This window comes from Hyla sarda, chromosome 4 (assembly GCF_029499605.1).
Source record: "Hyla sarda isolate aHylSar1 chromosome 4, aHylSar1.hap1, whole genome shotgun sequence".
Classification (NCBI taxonomy): Eukaryota; Metazoa; Chordata; class Amphibia; order Anura; family Hylidae; genus Hyla; species Hyla sarda.
In genome coordinates this window covers 150591546-150611504 of record NC_079192.1, presented here as the reverse complement: position 1 = coordinate 150611504, position 19959 = coordinate 150591546, and the positions used below count along the sequence as shown (strand labels likewise).

General features: G+C 39.0%; 1 protein-coding gene across 7 annotated transcripts in view; it reads left to right on the top strand.

Annotated features, from left to right (window-relative positions):
* The window catches only part of ZNF280D (zinc finger protein 280D), a 181449-nt gene extending 162079 nt beyond the window's left edge, over positions 1 to 19370 (top strand). For all 7 annotated transcript variants that reach the window (XM_056572395.1, XM_056572389.1, XM_056572394.1 and 4 more), the window contains 3 exons: positions 3860 to 3905; positions 13184 to 13221; positions 17497 to 19370. In XM_056572395.1, the coding sequence (XP_056428370.1) occupies positions 3860 to 3905; positions 13184 to 13221; positions 17497 to 18112 (700 nt within the window). In that variant the 3' untranslated portion in view covers positions 18113 to 19370. The remainder of the gene's footprint in view (positions 1 to 3859; positions 3906 to 13183; positions 13222 to 17496) is intronic.
* Positions 19371 to 19959: the final 589 nt, after the last annotated feature.

The following is a 19959-nucleotide window of genomic DNA, read 5'->3' as shown; positions in this document are numbered from 1 at the left end:
TACACCTCCTTGCACAAAGGCGGAGGTAGCTGTCCTGTTGCTGGGTTGTTGCCCTCCTACTGTCTCCTCCACGTCTCCTGATGTACTGGCCTGTCTCCTGGTAGCGCCTCCATGCTCTTGACACTATGCTGACAGACACAGCAAACCTTCTTGCCACAGCCCGCATTGCTATGCCATCCTGGATGAGCTGCACTACCTGAGCCACTTGTGTGGGTTGTAGACTCTGTCTCATGCTAACACTAGAGTGAAAGCACCACCAGCATTCAAAAGTGACCAGAACATCAGCCAGGAAGCATAGGAACTGACAAGTGGTCCGTGATCACCACCTGCAGAACCACTCCTTTATTGGGGGTGTCTTGCTAATTGCCTAAAATTTTCACCTGTTGTCTGTTCCATTTGCACAACAGCATGTGAAATTGATTGTCAATCAGTGTTGCTTCCTGAGTGGACTGTGTGATTTCACAGAAGTGTGATTGACTTGGAGTTACATTGTGTTGTTTGTGTTTCCTTTATTTTTTTGAGCAGTGTACGTGTGTGTGTGTATATGTGTGTGTGTATATATATATATATATATATATATATATGTGTGTGTCTGGTTGTGTGTGTATGTGTGTATGTATATGTATATATATATATATATGAATGAGACAGGGCATTTTAAGTAGAGCTGTTCTGAAGTTGAAGTTTCACAGCAGAATCTGAAATGACAAAATGTCTGTACATTTTACATTTCTTTTGTAAAATGCCATAAAGTAGAAAAATTAGGAACACTTCGAGATATTTGAATGTAGTATTTTACCTCCATGCTTCTACACTGCACAAGGGGTCAAACGTGAAATTGTTAAATAGTAAAGACTTGTGAACTTATTTCTGTTGCTTATATATGTTGCTTATATTTTGGAATGTTAGCAGTGACTGTTCCAGTTTCTTACCCACGCCCATACTAAGTTTTATTGCTGGCACATTAAAGAAACGGTTAATACATAGATTAATACGAATAACTAATTAAACTAATTTTTACATATATCATATAAATTATTCTCCAGGTTTTTTTTGTTTCCTTGTTTAAAATACATTTTACAATACTGTACCTCACTTACTTTTTCCATACTGCAGTCAGGAATAAAATAATTCTTCTGTCCCAAACAGAAAACCTGTCAAAGCAAGGAAAAAGACTGGGTCTAGTTGTAAAAAAAAAGGATTATGATACTATGAATGCATATATGGTCAATGTAATCGAAGCACGCTCTCTACAGTGCTATATTCAGTACATATATATATATATGTGTGTGTGTGTCTGTACATATAATTATTGAGCCTCATTGAGGCAGATGCTCCAGGTAACACAATTTCAATTTATCAAAGCGGGCTATTCAGCATTTCTGAGTTACTATAACTGCTGACACACCCATACAGAGGTCGGGGGGAGGAGTCCGTACATGCAGCTCTAGTATAACTCACTTTCCATCATAGATGAGAAAAGGGGCCTGGACTTCTCTTAAAGGGGTAATCTGCCGGAAATACCCTTTTTAAAAAAAAAAAAAAATTTAAATCAACTGTGGCAGAAAGTTAAACAGATTTGTAAATTACTCCTATTAAAATGTTTTAACCCTTCCAGTACTTATCAGCTGCTATATGCTCCACAGGAAGTTCTTTTCTTTTTGAATTTCCTTTCTGTCTGACCACAGTGCTCTCTGCTGACAACTCTGTCTGTGTCAGGATCTGTGCAGAGCAAGATAGGTTTGCTATGGGGCTTTGCTTCTAGTCTGGACAGTTCCTAAAATGGACAGAGCTGTCAGCAGAGAGCACTGTGGCCAGACAGAAAAGAACTTCCTGTGGAACATGCAGCGGCTGATGAGTACTGGAAGGATTAAGATTTTTAAATAGAAGTAATTTACAAATCTGTTTAACTTTCTGCCACCAGTTGATTAAAAAAAAATTCCAGCGAAGTAACCCTTTAATGCAGAGAGCTCTGGGTACCTAACATCCCTCCTCCTGTGCACATAGGATGTTTTAACAAGGAGATGAGGGGATTTATCTCTATGCTATCATTCTAGGCCTGGCTCCATGTGCACCGCAAGCTCTACTGTTGCTTCAAAACAATAACAATACCAATCATCAGTAACATAAACATCAGACATATAGACATATTAGCTTTAGGGAATACAACTAGTAAACCTAACTGAGCAGATTGTGTTTTAGTTTTTTAAACAAAAAAAAATTTGTTGACATGCAGTTGCTTTTATGTAAGCCTGAGGACTGGGTAAAAAAGAACTGTACGCTGGGCAATTGTGTTCTTTATTCACATAGACTACTAGGTAACTGGATGGTATATAGTAACGACAGGACTATAAACTGGCAAGGTATGATTTTGCAGATACCATTTAACTATTAACCGATCTGATAAAGTTATTCAATGCTAGCAGTTGTAACAGATCATTTTACTTAACTTTTTGCTAGCTAATTTTTTTCTTATGTTTCCAATGGATATGTGAGCTGGTAGTATGTTGTGTAATTTTCCCACAAATATGATGATACTTACATTGTACCTAAATACTCATATATCACTTAATCTCTTTCACTAGGTGAAATGATTACTAAGGCAGAAATGTAACAAAATACATTGGCCCAGCATGCTAAATGTCGCAGAAAGGAACGTTGTCATTTATCATTTAGGCCATGATAAATAACCTTACTAGACAGGTGGGGTTGCTAGATACAACACAGTTCAGCACATAAAAACTGACTTTGCTGTTGTGACTAAAGAACATTTTGCCAGGTATTTCTGAAAGCGAGAAAGGTCCTTGTTAAAGGTTAACAGACTTATAGAACTGATGACTTTACAGATCACTCATGTCAGGCAGTGTTATCGCTTCAACAGTGTATCTTCAACAAATAAATAATTCATAGTGCTATAAGGTAGTTAAGATAATTGGAGCTGCTAAAGTATATGAATAATTTGCACACTTTAATGATTATCCTTATCAGTGTTATTTTGGCTGTATTTTAAAAGTGACACAATTAGTTAACTTAAGGATATAAATGGTTAAAAGTTAACTTAAATATCTTATGTATATGCTTTGAATACAGTGAAAGCTATTTGAGATGTTCATTCAAAATTGCGTGAAAAAGTGGCCTTTAAAAAAGTTGGTCTTTTGGTCTCAAGAGAATAAGGCCAGTATATATACCGTAATATATGGTACAACCAAAAATGGATAACAAAACAATTTGGTCTGGACAAGGGTGTAGTCTTTTGGAGAAGTTTCATTTGTGCCTATTTTCTTACTTTGTTTTACTTTGTTTTACTTTGCTTTGCACATCTAAAATCATTCATATATGCCTTTATTAGACTTCTCTTTCAAGCTATCATTTTCTTATAATAACGTTTGTCTTTCTGCTATGTCAATGTACTCAGTTGCTTTGTTTTTTTTTCTTTTTATTACCTGTATACTTTTATGTTGACCAGCTGTATATGTATTGTTTAGATGACCTTGTTTTAGATGACCAGGTTTGCCATGTGTAGTAAAATAAAAACAGTACACTCTTAACCTAAAATTACTTTTAAAATGTTCTTTATGCATTATTCATATTTCAGTGACTGGTTTTGCTGCTTTTTATGTAGTACAATGCAATCTGACAAATGTAGAAGTAACTTGGCATGTTTCACATTTCTGGATTTTAAGAGTATATGTTTTTTTCTGTTTTGCCTCATAGGTATGCTTTATCAATGAAAGAAAGTATATAACTAAAGACATTTTTAAGTTAGCATATATGTTCTCTATTTAGAAGGGTAATTTATGTTTAAGTTTAAAGTTGTTTAAGTTTAAAATTGTTATATTGGGTTAATCTTTATTTTTAGATCAAGACTTCAATTTTCAATTGAACTGAAGAAGATTCGTGAAAAGGTAAGGAAACATTTTGCATATAGTTTGTGTCAATAAAACTTTCTTACATGATTATGAGTTATAGACACTTTTCCGCCTGGTCCAACAAAGGCATGTAGCTTCTGTAAAAGGGGTGTGACATAAATGCACCACAATTTCGGCACACAACTCTGGTTTGAAGTAAGCCAACTGATTATATCTGGAACATTTGAGGACTATTCATCTAAGTTTGATCTGTCAAACAATAAGTTAGTTTTAGTAAACCTGGGCCTCTGTGTTGTATTTGAATAATTTGATAACTGTAATTGAGTTACAGTACAAGGCACAGTAAGCACCTTGATCCAAGCATTCACTGCACTGTAAGCTAAAAGTTAGGGTTTTTTTTCTGAAAAATTATGCACTTGAGTGTATTGACCCTAAAACATGTATATTTTATTTCAGAAACTGGACTTTAAATGGATTTTCCAATAAATGTAAAAGATGGCTTTCCAAGAATTTCCCAGCCTGTTTGCAACTGTCAAGGATGGGTGGGCGCTGTAAACAGGCAAGTTGGCGGTGTTGCACATTTTGCATAACTGCCATCAATATTAATGGGAGTTGCGCAAAAGGTGTAGCCCCATGAGCTACGCTGTTTACGTAACTGCAAGAATTAATGTCAACCAACTCTGTTTTCAATGATCGACAATAACAACCAGCTGCAAACAGGCTGGAGATGACCGGAAAGCTATATTTTTAATATGTGGGAAAGTACCTGTCATTTTAAGATAAGCTGCCCTATGTGTTTACATGAGGAGTATCACTATTTCTATATTATATAACTTTAAAGTGTAACTTTAAAATGTGTATATTTTTGTCCCTACAGCTATTTCCTGTGTGTCTCTATGAGGAGTCCAAATACAGGAAGTTTGGGTGGACAAGCAGGGCCCTGTGCACTGAGGACAAGCAGGGCTCTGCACACTGAGGATTTATGACACGCCCCTGGCTCACACAGCAGGATGATTGACAAACCAGGAGCCTGCACAGAGCCCTGCTTCGCCTGCCATCACTTCCTTTATTTGGACTCCTCATAGAGAGACACAGGCAATAGCTGCAGGGACAGCATTTCTTCACGCAAAAATATACACATTTTTAAATCAATGTATATTACAAATATACATTTAATGGTATTATTTACATTATATCAAAAGTTTTGTTGGCGACAGGTACACTTTAGCCCCTTAAGGACCACGGGCGTATGGGTACGCCCTTGCTCGCTGGTACTTAAGGACCAAGGGTGTACCTGTATGCACGGCAGGGACTGGACCGGGGTGACTGCTGATATCTATCAGCAGGCACCCCGTGCAGATGCCCAGGGGGGGTCCTGAGACACCCCCCCCCCCTCATGTCGGCGATCGCCGGTGAATTCACACCGGCGATTTGTGACGATTTCGGGTCACACGGGTCTCCAGTGACCCGGAAAATGAAGGTGATCGGGGTTGTCCAAGACACCCCCGATTCCCCTGAAGGGATAGGAGTGAGGTGGCAGGGGTGCCACCCCTCCTATCCCTGCTATTGGTCGTTCAGAAGTGACGACCAATAGCAGATCGGGGGGGGGGGGGGGGGGGGGGTTAATGTTCGGTTCCCCCGATCTGCCCACCCACTGTGGTCTGGTCCAGACAGAACAGCGGGACCGACGGTGACCAGCGCCGAAGGACCACTTACCCATCGGCAGCGGGCGGCTCTGACATGCGGCTGGCTCTCTGCTGCAGACTACAGAAGCCGGTGAGTTGACTAGCAACATCTGGAGGGCTACAGTTTGAGACCACTATACAGTGGTCTCTAAACTGTAGCCCTCCAGATAATGCAAAACTACAACTCCCAGCATGCCCAGACAGCGGTTTGCTGTTTGGGCATGCTGGGATTTCTAGTTTTGAACATCTGGAGGGCCACAGTTTGGAGATCACTGTGCAGTGATCTCTAAACTGTAGCCCTCCAGATGTTGCAAAAGTGCAAATTCCAGAATGCCCAAACAGCAAACAACTGTCTCTGCATGCTGGGAGTTGTAGTTGCGTACCTCCAGCTGTTGCATAACATTTCACAGCATGCCCTTCGGCGATCATCACATGCTGGGAGTTGTAGCTTTGCAACAGCTGGAGGCACACTGGTTGGGAAATACTGAGTTAGGTAACAGAACCTAGCTGAAAGTTTTCCAACAAGTGTGCCCCCCCCCCAAAGGTACATGAATTTTCCTGCTTCAAGTTTGAGCTGTGGCAAATTTTTCGCCGCAGTGCAAACTCCTAGCGGGAAACTCACCGCAAACCCCCGTCCGTGTGAATGTACCCATAAAACACAGCACTACACTAACACATAATAAAGGGTAAAACACTACATATACACCCCCTTAAACTGCGCCCCCCCCCCCCCCAATAAAAATGAAAAATGTATCGTACGGCAGCATTTCCAAAACGGAGTAGCCAGCTGTTAAAAACCAACAACTCCCAGCATTTCCAGACAGCCACTGACTGTCCAGGCATGCTGGGAGTTTAGCAACAGCTGGAGGCAGCCTGTTTGGGAATCACTGGTGTGGAATACCTCTATGTCCTCCCCTATGCAATCCCTAATTTAGTCCTCAAATGCGCATGGTGCTCTCTCACTTCGGAGCTCTGTGGTATTTCAAGGAAACAGTTTAGGGCCACATATGGGGTATTTCCGTACTCGGGAGAAATTTCACTACAAATTTTGGGGGACTTTTTCTCCTTTTACCCCTGATGAAAAGGAAAAGTTGGGGGCTACACCAGCCTGTTAGTGTAAAAAAAGAAAACATTTTACACTAACATGCTGGTGTTGTCCCATACTTTGTATTTTCACGAGCGTTAAAAGGAAAAAAAGACCCCCCAAAATTTGTAACTCGATCTCTCCTGAGTATGGAAATACCCAATATGTGGGCGCAAAATGTTTTGCGGACGCACAACAAGGCTCAGGAGTGAGAGTGCACTATGTACATTTGAGGCCTAAATTGGTTTTGACATAAACGCAAAAAAATAAATACCCACATGTGACCCCATTTTGGAAACTACACCCCTCACGTAACCTAACAAGGGGTATAGTGAGCCTTAACACCCCACAGGTGTTTGATGAATTTTCATTACATTTTGATGGGAAAATGAAAAAAAAAAATTTTTCCACTAAGATGCTGAACACCCTAAATGTTTCATTTTCACAAGGGAAAATAGGAAGAAAGCCCCCAAAATTTGTAACCCCATTTCTTCTGAGTAAGAACATAGCCCATATGTGGATGTAAAGTGCTCTGCTGGCGCACTACAATGCTCAGAAGAGAGGGAGCGCCATTTTGCTGTTTGAGAGAAAATTTGTCCGGAATTGAAGGCCACGTTTGTTTACAAAGCCCCCATAGTGCCAGAACAATGGACCCCCCCCCACATGCGACCCTATTTTGGAAACTTAACCCTTCATGTAATGTAATAAGGGGTGCAGTGAGAATTTAAGCCCAACAGGTGGCTGACAGATTTTTGGAACAGTGGTCCGTGAAAATTTAAAATGGAATTTTTCATTTGCACAGCCCACTGTCCCAAAGAGCGGTCAAACGCCAGTGGGGTGTAAATACTCACTGCACCCCTTATTAAATTCTGTGAGGGGTGTAGTTTACAAAATGGGGTCACATGTGGGGGTCCACTGTTCTGGAACCATGGGGGGCTTAGTAAAGTTTGGGCCTGGAATACCCCTTTAACAAAAAGTTGTCAAACACCTGTGAGGTGTTAACGCTCGCTTAGTTTCCAAAATAGAGTGCCATGTGTTTTCTTTTTTTGCTGTTCTGGCACCATAGGGGCTTCCTAAATGTGACATGCCCCCCAAAAACCATTTCAGCAAAATTCACTTTCCAAAATACAATTTTTCTCCTATTACCCCTTGTAAAAATTCAAAATCTGGGTCTACAAGAACATGAGTGTAAAAATGAAGATTTTGAATTTTCTCCTTCACTTTGCTGCTATTACTGTGAAACTCCTAAAGGGTTAACACACTTATTGAATGTCATTTTGAATACTTTGAGGGGTGCAGTTTTTATAATGGGGTTATTTATGGGGTATTTCTAATATGAAGGCCCTTCAAATCAAAACTGGTCCCTGAAAATTGTGAAAAATTGGAAAATTGCTGCTGAACTTTGAAGCCCTCTGATGTCTTCCAAAAGTAAAAACATGTCAACTTTATGATACAAACATAAAGTAGACATATTGTATATGTGAATCAATATATAATTTTTATTTGGAATGTCTATTTTCCTTACAAGCAGAGAGCTTCAAAGTTAGAAAAATGCTAAATTTTCAATTTTTCACCAAGAAACGATGCAAGTATGGACAAAAATGTACCACTAACATAAAGTACAATATGTCATGAAAAAACATTTTTGGAATCAGAAAGAAAAGTAAAAGCATCCCAGAGTTATTAATGCTTAAAGTGACAGTGGTCAGATGTTCAAAAAAACGCTCTGGTCCTTAAGGGGAAAATGGGCTTGGTCCTTAAGGGGTTAAGGACGGACCCATTTTTTACCTTAATGAGCAGGATGCTTTAAATTTTTTTTTTTTTTTTTACTGGGTCTCTTTTAAATGGTAATAACTTTAGAATGCTTTTTCTGAGCGGAGGGATTGAGCTTGTTTTTTGTGACATATTTTACTTTTTCATTCATTCGTTGCCAAATGCAGCATTTTTTGTGAAAAACTCCAAAATATTGCGAAAAACTGAAAAGTTTCTGGCATTTATTCTTCCAGCATGCAAAATGTACAGAACGACGCGTTTCGAGGGGCGGGGACCCCCTCTGCATCAGCCTGATGAAGAAGAGGGGGTCCCTGCCCTTAGAAACGTGTCGTTCTGTACATTTTGCATGCTGGAAGAATAAATCTTCCTGGTTCTTTTACAAGTTATCCGTGTCCTAGCGGTTAATTGAATTTTATTCTGCTGATCCACGGAGGAGAGCGCCGATCAAAGCACGTCCATTGATGGGATCACCTGGATCCACTGCTGTTTCTACGATTTTGACCGTGCACCTCTTCTGGAACGGGAACAGTGCAGGTTGCACTCCTCCATTTTATCCCCCGAGTGTGGGAAGCAAGCGCTAAATGGTGTTGTGCCCATGGTACAACACAGAAAGGTGAGCAAACCTTTCTACTGTACACACATATTGGCTACTACGCTTAGATGCCCATCGGTTTCTCTATTTTTTTCTCTTTTCATATACAATTCCTCAGTACGATTATGGCTATACCCATTTTATATAGCTTTCTATGTTTTTTCCTTTTCTGAGCAAAATTCTTTTTCTGCCATTCATTTTTCAGCAGCCGTAACTTTTATTTAATTTTTTCGTTCCGATGCCATTGAGTAAGGGCTTATTTTTTTGCGGGATGAGCTGTACTTTTTATTGGTATCATTTTTGCGATAAGTGCGATCTTCTGATTTTTTTTTTTATTCTGCTATATTATCAAAATTGGCGATTTTTGCGCTTTTTAAAATTTTTTTTTCTTCATGATCTGACCTGCTGCCATAGCAGCCAACTGCAACCGCGGTCGTATCGCGGCGCCGCCGTTGGTGAACAGGTGGACCGCTCTCCCATTGTCAACACCATAGATGAAAAAACTGCTATTACTGGGGTCCATCTTTGTCCGATTAGTAAGCAAAAAATACTAAAACTTAGCCTTTATTAAGCAAATTTAAAATATAGTAGCAAAATAACAATGTACACAAGGACAGACAAACATATAGTAACAAAAGTGCTCAATGCACAGCAGCAACTGTAATGGGTATAATAAAGCCAGTACCAGTAGATATTATTAGTAGGTAAGACAACTGGCAACGGCCATTGAAAGTTAGGTTGTATAGTACCAGTTAGCCCTATACTACCTACTATGACCCTTAGGGGGTTTAGGATGTGGGCCACCAATGGCTGGCCCTACTTCTTATCTTCCCTTAGCTGTTTAATACGTCACTGGAGCACTCTCCCTAAAAAGGGCAACCCCCGTATCTCTGGTACCTTGCCCAGAAAAAAGCACAGGAACTTAACATCCCTGTCTCAGAGGTGGTTACCTTGAACACCCTTATGTCTCTAGAAACAGAGGTTAATAGAGATCCCACCAAAGGCTCGTTTTACTACCTTACATAATAAAAGTACCCGAATGCTACCATTATCGGATTGTCTGAATATGGTTTCCAGGGAACTCAGAAATCTGGAGCAGTCGCAAAGGGGCTCTTGGGATAATCTCACGCCTGTAGAGAGGATGGCCCTTGAGGCACTATCTGACGATTCAACCACCACCACCATAAAGCCGTCAGAAAAAGGGGACAACGTGGTGGTGATGGATACTGAAGGGTATGTCAATATGTGCCATACTATCTTGTTGGATACCACGACGTATCAAAAACTGGGGTCAAACCCGACCAGGATATTTATGCATAAACTGAGGTTGATTCTTATGAGGGCATTTGAAAACGAGATTATTGATGAGTTACAATATCTATGTCCAGAAAATCCGATAATACCACCTTTTTACTCACTCCCGAAGATTCACAAAGGTGTGGATCCCTTAAAGGACAGGCCTATTGTTTCGGGAGTCGGTAACCTGACACAAAACTCAGGTATCTGGACCAAATACTCCGCCCATTTGTAGTCACTCTGCCATCATACATAAGAGACACGGCAGATCTTCTGTCCAAATTGGAAGGCATCTCGATGGATAAGGGTATTATTTTTGCCTCAATAGATGTAGAGGCTCTCTACACCTCAATAAGACATGAATTGGGACTGAGAGCAGTGGAGCATTTTTTTTGTCAATGAGGGACATTAAGTTGGCACCACACAGTGATTGTGTTCTTGAGCTCCTCGAATTTTGTCTCACCCACAACTATTTCCTCCTCAGTGACCACTTCTTCCACCAGCTCGGGGGCACCGCAATGGGGAGCTCCTCTTATGCCAACTTGATCCTGGGGTGGTGGGAGGCTACGCTGGTCTTCGGAGAGGAACTCAGCCATCTGGCTGAGGTATATAGATGACATCTTTGTGTTGTGGGTGGGAACAGGAGAGGAGTTCCAGCACTTCGTGGATTTGCTCAACAACAATCTATTGGGATTGCACTTCACCAGTTAATTGAGCCGCTATAAATTTTTGGATGTACTCATTACCAGGAACATCAGTGGTAATATAGACACCAGTGTTTACAGGCAACCCACATCGTCGAACAGCCTCCTAAGGTGGGAGAGTTTCCATCCATTGGCCCTAAGGTATGGCATTTTGAGGGGCCAATATCTCCGCCTTATAAGGAACTGCTCCAGTACAGGGGAATTTGTTACACAAGCCCCTGACCTCAGGAATCGCTTCCATACAAGAGGGTATCCAGATGATGTCCTTAGGATGGCTTTTGACTGGTCTATGTCTCAGAGGAGGAGGGATCTATTGATCCCCAAACAACAAAGTGACAACCAGGAGATTATCCGGATTATTGGTGCATTTGATAACCAGCATGGAGAGGTACATATGATTTTTAAGAGGTACTAGGGCATTCTTCAGGATGATACTGATATAAGGGACATTATAGGTGAAAGGTCCAAGTATCAAAGTTTCCGTGGTTAGGAGCCAATATACCACGGTTACTGGAGACAATTGCTGGCGCAGACGTAAACATCTGGACACTTTTAGATGTGGCACCTGTGTAGCGTGTGATTCTATGGGTACAACCAAAACTTTTACAAGCTCTGCAACAGGGGCACGTTTTATTAAGGACTTTATCAACTTTAAGTCAGTAGGGGTAATTTATTTGGCCCAATGCCCCTATCCCATGGACTATGTTGGGAAGACTAAACGCAAATTTAGGAGAAGGATTCGGGATCACCATGGTGATATTGTGCATGCCCATGATACGGCAATTTCCAGGCATGTTCACATTCACCATGATGGGGATCCTAAGGTATGGTAATTAAGTTCATAGGCATTCAATTGGTACCCCGCCATGTTCAGGGTAGAGAATGGGATAGAAAACTTCTCCAAACCAAATGCAGGTGGATTTTATGTCTAGATTCGCAGGCACCTCATGGCCTAATTGAATCACTATTTTTCGTGCTTTATTTAATTGCCTTGTTCACCATACTGTGTATGACCTTATTTTTTCTATGGGACATGATCCTTTTTATCTGATACTATTTGGTCCATCAAATCCCAAACGCTATAACATTCACTTGGTATATGTCTGTTATTATTTACTGGATCCTGAAATTTACTTGAATATGGGAAATATTGCTGTTTAGTTTCTTTAGTATGGGTACCCATAGGCAGGCTATCACTGATATTGTTTGGTATCCTAGAAAATGTGTATACCGTAAATTATTTTACTGTAACTATCTGCACATTTTTCGGATTGTTATTTTGTAAAATATGTTTACTATAAACTAATTTAATTTAACTGTATATCTCAATGTATGTTCCATCATAACTTCCAAATGGCTGGAGATATTTTTATGAAACTTGGTGCACATTACTTATTACTTATATGTCAACTTATCTTAACTTATGTCAAATATAGTAGAGTTAAATCAACCCCAACCAACACTCTTATGCAAAGATAGTGGGGGGCGGTTCTCTGAAGTCCCATGCAAGTCTATGTGACTTGTTCACCACACTTGTTCAGCACATTGGTGACATGTAAAAGGAGTACAACGATTCATGTAGTGGCCTACTCAATCTTACCAACAACCTATACCATGCATTTTTCCGAAAGAAATCCTGGCATATATGTTAAATATATCCATATGCCTCTATTTACTGTGCAAAGTGCAAAATAGTGTCCATATGGGTTTGTGCTGCTTTCCAGAATCCCTGTGGTCTAAGGCTTGTCCTTAAAGAGTTCCTGCCAGGTTCGAATATGGTTTATTGCTATCAGTGGAGGAGTTGTTTGTCTTGTTTTAACTACATTGGACATTGCTTTGCTGATTCAATAATCAATTTTTTCCTTTTTTATATTTCAATACTCAGTCTACTATTATATTATTACCCAAGAGATTACTTATTCCCTTTGCAGTAGGTTGCACACTGACATCAGTCTGCCCTACCATTCAGGAGTTTTAAGCTTTTGCGCTTTGTGCTTTTATTTTTTTCTTGCATGCCCTGCCAAAAAAAAATGATTTCCATAAATATTGGGTTAAATACTGATTAAAGAGTTTATATATAGTTTTGCTGTATTTTAGAAGCTTTGTAGTATAAACCTATGTTCCCTTTATATTTATTTAATAAAAAATATATTTTCTAATTGAGATTTTAATATCTGCAGATGGAAAAACCTGACTCACATGCTGAAGGAGATGAAAGGTAATTCTTTAGATGTTTTGTTCTTAGTAAAATTATAATGTGATATTACATCTCTATTGTCTGTGTAACATAAGTTTAAAGGGAGTCTGTCAGAAAATTCATGCTGCCTGAATCATGGACAGCATGAAATCAGAACAAGATCCTTCATCACTATCAACTTTTCTCTGAAACTATAGCATTTCAGGTAATAAACTTTAAAACTGAGCCATAGCATTGCAAAAGTGTCCGGTTGAAGCTCTGCCCTCCTGGCCTGTTTAAATGATCGGTCTCTCCCTATATATGAAGCAGGGAGAGACCAAGGTGAGCCAGTCGGGAAGAAGCCGAGGACAGTGTCCTGGACACTTTTCCTGCGTCATGGTTTAAAACTAAGCTTTTCTCTCTAACTCTGCAGCATTCATCAAATAATTGCCATGGGAATTCCCCTAGGACTATTTTTTTTACCCCATGAGGACACAGTGAATTTTCATTTTTGCATTTAAATTTTTCCTTCTTACTTTGATTAACCATGACCCTTTCAATTTTCCGCCTACAAGGCCATATGAGGGCTTGTTTTATCTAGGATCAACTGTAATTTGTGAGGACATTACTAAATATACAGCAAAACAAAAATATATATACACCGTGCTCTTTGTGGCAAAGATTCCATGTTATCTTGATTCTGTAGGTTTATAAGATTAAACACATACCCAATTTATAAAGGTTTTGTTTTAATAAAATAATATATTGTATGCATAAAGAGTACCTGTCACTAAATAAACTTTTCTAAACTAACTCAGGCTATGTTCCCTGACTACTCCTAACACCCCTCCCACCTTTAAAAAAAAATTCAGACCTTTAAAAAGCTCTGTATATTACCTTTCTTCTTGCTCACATAGTGAAATATCTCAGCAGAAGAAAGTGGGCATTTCCCATCAGGCCTAACATCACTGAAGCATGTTGGGGGACCACTTCCGCCCTTACATCGTTGCAGTGCTGTGATGAATAGAAGATTTCAAGCTCTGTGCAGCAGCTTTCAGTCTGTGTATCTTTGTCAGTCTCTTTGCAGCTTTCAGTCTGTACAGCTTTTAGTCTGTGCAGCTGTCAGTGAGGCTTTTTGCAGCTGTCAATCAAGCTCAGTGCAGAGAAACACTTCCCGTGTATTTTTTTAAATTTGTTTTTTTTATGGAAGCCAATTACAAAAGTTATTTGGCATAAGGAATCAAGTATTAAAAATTGTCCTCTTCTGATCCCTATAACACTTTAACCAAAAAATAAATTCAATTTAATCAATTCCACGTGTGTTTTAAAAAAAAAAAAATTTAATAACATTTCATAAAAAAAATTAGAGAAGGTGGAGGTTTTAAAGGGAAACTGACATATGGATCAACCCCACTAACCCGATTGTCAATATTAATCTCCTGATAAGATGATGAGCGGGGCAGCCCATACTTCACATTTATTACCACTTTTTTAATTATTATTTTCACTATTTAATTTTTTTTGTCCCCATAGAGGACTATTACATGCATCTTTTGATTGCAAATGCTGTTCAATGCTCTGCCATAGCATAACATTGATTAGTGTTATCAGCCTTCCGAGGCAGCCTGGAAAGTCAGAGCACCGATCTGACGGCACAGAGACAGGTAAGGGACTACAATTGTCATTCCAGCTTATTGAGGCCCTACAATCAACCCATTGAATGTCCTTAAAGGGGTACTCTGCCCCTAGACATCTTATCCCCTGTCCAAAGGATAGGGGATAAGATGTCTGATCGCGGGGGTCCTGCTGCTGGGGATCCTCGCTATCTTTCCTGCAGCACCCCCGTTTCTCAGCTGCACAGAACAAGGATCGTCCCCTTCATCGCCCGTCATCAGCCACAGAGCGATCTTTGCTCTGTGCAGCTGAGAAACAGGGGTGCTGCAGGAGAGATCGCGGGGGTCCCCAGTGGCGGGACCCCTGCAATCAAACATCCTATCCTTTGGAAAAAAATAAAAATGATAAACACTACAGGTCACTGCACAAAATAAGCCCTTAAACAGTTTTAATACAGAAAAAAGTTATAGGGGTCAGAATTAAGTTTCAATTGGAAAAAGTAGTAAAACATTACAAAAACTATATAAAATGATTGCTATAATTGTACTGACCCACAGGAAAAAGATAACGTCATTTTTACTGCACTGTGAATTACTATTTTATGCCATTAAGGGGCACAATTGTTCCCACAAGAAACAAGCCCTCATATGTCTGTGGTACAGATACTCATTGGTGCAATCACATTGGTGCAATGAAAAAAGATGCCTGACAGAGCTCCGCTCAGCTGCTCCTGGATGTCTCCTGCAATCACGGATAACATTGGTCACTGCTATGCCTACAGTGAGCGGTGTAAATGAGATAAAACAAATACAAGTCCAAAATTGTTGATTTTCGATCACATCACATCCAACAAAAAGTTATAAAAAGTAATCAAAAAGTCACATATACGCCTAAGTAGTACCAATAAAAACGACATATCACGGAACAAAATATGAGCCCCCATATATGAAAAAAATTTTAAGGGTTAGAATAGGGTCATTTTAAACATACTTATTTTGTTTAAAAAAATGTGTGTTAATTAAAAGTAGTACAATAATAGAAAACATTTAACCATGGGTATCATTTTAAATGTATTGACCTACAGAATAAATATAACATGTCAGTTTTACCATAAAGGGCTCTGTAAATAGCAGTAAAATGAAAGGTGTCATTAAAAAGTACAAATGGTTGCGCAAAATGAACCCCTTATATGGCTATGTGAATGGAATAATAAAGGTTATATCTCTTCGAAGGTGAGGAGGAAAAAATGAAAATGTTCCCGGTCCTCAATGCCAAAATAGGCTGTGTCCTTAAGATCATAATGTTTAAATATTATCAAATAACAGTAGTTAATAGTACCAGAATTAAAAGGAATAAGTAAATTGTATTTAAAAAGGAATCTCCCTCCCTATTTTTTTTTTCTTGAACTGATTAGTGGCAGAAAAATCTATTTTAGTGGTTTTTTTTTTATCTTCTAATTGTCTATAGACAGAATAGACTGGCCCAGATCTTATTTGCACAAATGGGATCGTTTTCTTGGCTTGGGTTGGGACCTGTGCAGAGGTCAGTCTATAGGGAGGGGGGGGCTGCCTTCTGAGTGTCAGTTATTCTGAATGGTGGTAGGTTCTGTTTTAGCTGTATATCTTGGTTTCACCTTTCTCTGTAATCCTGTCTGTGATAAGAAAGACACTACGGGAAAGTGATCTGTACAGAACTGGAACTCCTGGCGTAATATAATGAAAATATTCAGGAATATTTTTTAATCTAGATAACTAAATTGAAGATTCAAAAAAAGAAAATCACCAAAAATTTTGAAAGCTTAGAGTACCTGTCATTAAACCATATTTTCTAAACTAACCCAGATTGCATTCCCTTACTACTCCTAACACCCCTCCTGCCCTTAAAATTTTTTTCCAAGCTTTAAAAAGCTGTATATCATACCTTTCCCCTTGCTCGCATTTTGTGTGAGCTTCCGGCAGGAGAAAGTGGGCGTTCCCCAGCAGGGGCGACTTCACTGAAGCCTGCGAGAGCTGTGCCTCACCATGCCCCGCCATGCCCCGCACGCACTTGGTCTCCTGCCAGGCCGGGAGTAGACCAAACTAACTGTTTGACTTGTGGCAAGGAACAGAACAGAGTCACCTAGGCTCTCATTTACTAAGTTAAAACCGACCAGTTTTTGTCTGGTTATTTTGGCACAGAGTCTCTGCAACATGTGTGCGACAGGAAAATCTGAGAAACCTGACTTTGTACTATAATAAGCCAAAAAGGGGGCATGGTTGGCACAAAAAGGGCGAGGTTTCACATCCTGACATATTTACTATTGAATTCACAGAAAATCCTGTGGATAAATGGCTGTAAATTTCCACCTAGAAAAAGCTGGTCAGAATAGTTTCCCAACGCTTTCCCATAGTAAATAGACTGGAATCCTGCAAGTTTGAAACAACATTTCGCACTAGTAAAAACCCTACACTCTAAGTAAATGAGGCCCATAAAGGTAGATAAGTGTCTTATAATTACATAAGGAACAATATATTAAAAGTTTAGTTTGGTGACAGGTACTCTTTAATTTTACAGTAGGTCATTTTCTGATGACACTACGTTCAGTAATGTGTTTAAAGGTTGGTTTGTTAGCACGATCTCTGTGTTTTAGGCATTTTTATACTTCATTATGAGTTACCTTTTATGATTTCACCTTTTGTTAATGACTGATTTGTTTAATTTTAGCTTGGAAGAAGACACCCCAGTTGCTACCAAGGAAGAAGACAATTCACATGAAAGCAATACAAGTGTATTAAGTGAAGCACACACTACATCTGTTATGCAGGTACCTGGAAACATTGAAATTCCAGACAGCTGCTCTCCAAAATCAGAAGAAGGAACTCAACTTATAGACTCTTATAATAAAGATGATTGTGACATTGTACAAGAGAAGGTGTCTTCTGAAATGACTAGTACTGAACCAAGTAAGCATACGGATAGCAGTACTGAACCAAGTAAGCATACGGATAGCAAAATTATTACAAACGAGAACGATAATGTGTGTTTGGTGCTAAAGGAAGATTATGATCCAGATTCAGATATTTCTAGAGATGATGCTGGGTTTGATCAATATTTTAGTAAACAAGCTCCCCAATCTGAATGTTCTGACATTAGTGAGCCAAGTAGCATTCATCTGGATCCATTAACTCCTTCAGAAGTGTTAGAGCATGAAGCTACAGAAATACTACAGAAAGGGACTGTTGTCGATAGAAGTGAAGAAAAAGCAGAAGACACTAAAGACAGTAGCACAAATATATCTGATACAATTATAAGGAAAGAAGAACCTGAAGAAGCTTTATAAATGGCAAGAAGAGCTGGAGACAGTCTTACAGATGCATTACTTACATCAATTTTGTTGTCATAAAGTAAATTTAGTCAGATGAACTGGCTATTTCTCAGAAATAACTGCCAAAAAGCAGTATTGTGCTGTGAAAGCAACATAAAACTAAAATAACTGTTTTTATAACTACTTTTTACAGCATTAAATTTTATAGGGCAGCTAGAAAGTATTGAAAACATTGAAAATATGTTTTAAGTTGGCTAGATCAGAATGTGTTCTTTAAGCTTGAGTCGTAAGTCAGATGTACCAGGAATAATTCTTTTGTATATCATTCATGGTTTTTAAGGAAAGTATTAAGCTTTTCATGTTGAATTTCATTGAAAGGAGTTTTTTTGTTTTGACAAGGAAATCATACCTATTTTAAAAGGTTTTATTTGATGAAAGAAAACAAAACTATGCACCTGAACTGGTGTAATCCTGCCAGCCTAATCTTATCTTGTTTTTAAACTTTCAATGAAAGTGCAAAAATACATTATTGACATGTTTTTGTATATAGTTTTAAAAATATACATATATCTATATATGTAGGAAACATTCATACTGGAGTTGTAAATTCTTTGGAATATGAAACATAATGACCAAGTATTATACTCTAATTCAGAGCACACAAGCTCAAGATAGTATCTAGTTGTCAAAATGACAGGATAAACCTCATTTTTAATACCCTTAACGTTATTGCCTTTTGCAATTAATAAAAATTGTCAACATCATAGCTTTATAGGAATTGCAGTGTGTGACCTTGCTTTGGAAATCAAGCAACACACTATAAATTCTCTGGCGGCAGCCTAGAAGCTTATTACTGTATTAGATAGTATTGTGCTAAGGTTTAGCAACATTGATAAATACGTAACAGGTTTTGGATGCTCCTTATTTGTGTAAATAACAAGTGAAACTCCATCTTAAATGTGCTTGAAAGACTATATTAAAGGGAAACTCCAGACAAATTCTGTTGTTTCCTGTGTGCTCCATTAAGGAATTCTATGTGTTAGTTTCTAGCCTGTTCTTTTTCTTGTGTGTCTTAAAAAATATCACATTGGGGCTGTTGCATGACAACAGTGTGACTCTGGCTTCAGTAATACAACTCACCTAAAACAGTTATGCAAATTGTGGCACAACACGTATATACACTTAGTCATTTAAGGCTGCTGCAAATTACTCCTCACGCTCCCAATACCACTACAACCTCCACGGAGGATAATAGCCGCTGACAGTAAGGTGATCCAGTAATGGTAATAGAACTTATTTTATTAAAACATGCATGTTTTAATAAAATAAGTTTTATTACTACTTCTGGATCACCTTACAGGCAGCACCTATTATCCTCCATGGAGGTTGGAGTGGTATTGGAATCTATTATGGAGAAGATGACAACTCAGGTTCCCTGACTGTATGTATACCTATGGTCTCTTAGCCTATATAGTAGAATATGGGGGAGAACAAAAACACGGTCATCCCAACAAGTAGACATGGTTTTGGATTGTGGCTGCCTAGGTGATGCTTTTGTGATGCACCCTTGGACTGGTAGTATAGTATAGCGAAAGAGAACAGGGTAAAATCTGAACTTGTGTGTCTGATCAGAAAAAAACAGGAGGCTGAATTTCAGGGAAGTGACTGATATACACTCATTGGTTACTTTATTAGGTACACCTTGCTAGTAATGGGTTGGAACCCCCTTATGCCTTCTAAACTGCATTTATTATTCGTAGCATACTTTATACAAAGTGCTGAAAACATTCCTCAGAGATTTTGGTCCATATGGACATCCATGACTGCACATTCAGTAGGGACTCATTAGGGATATAGGTTGA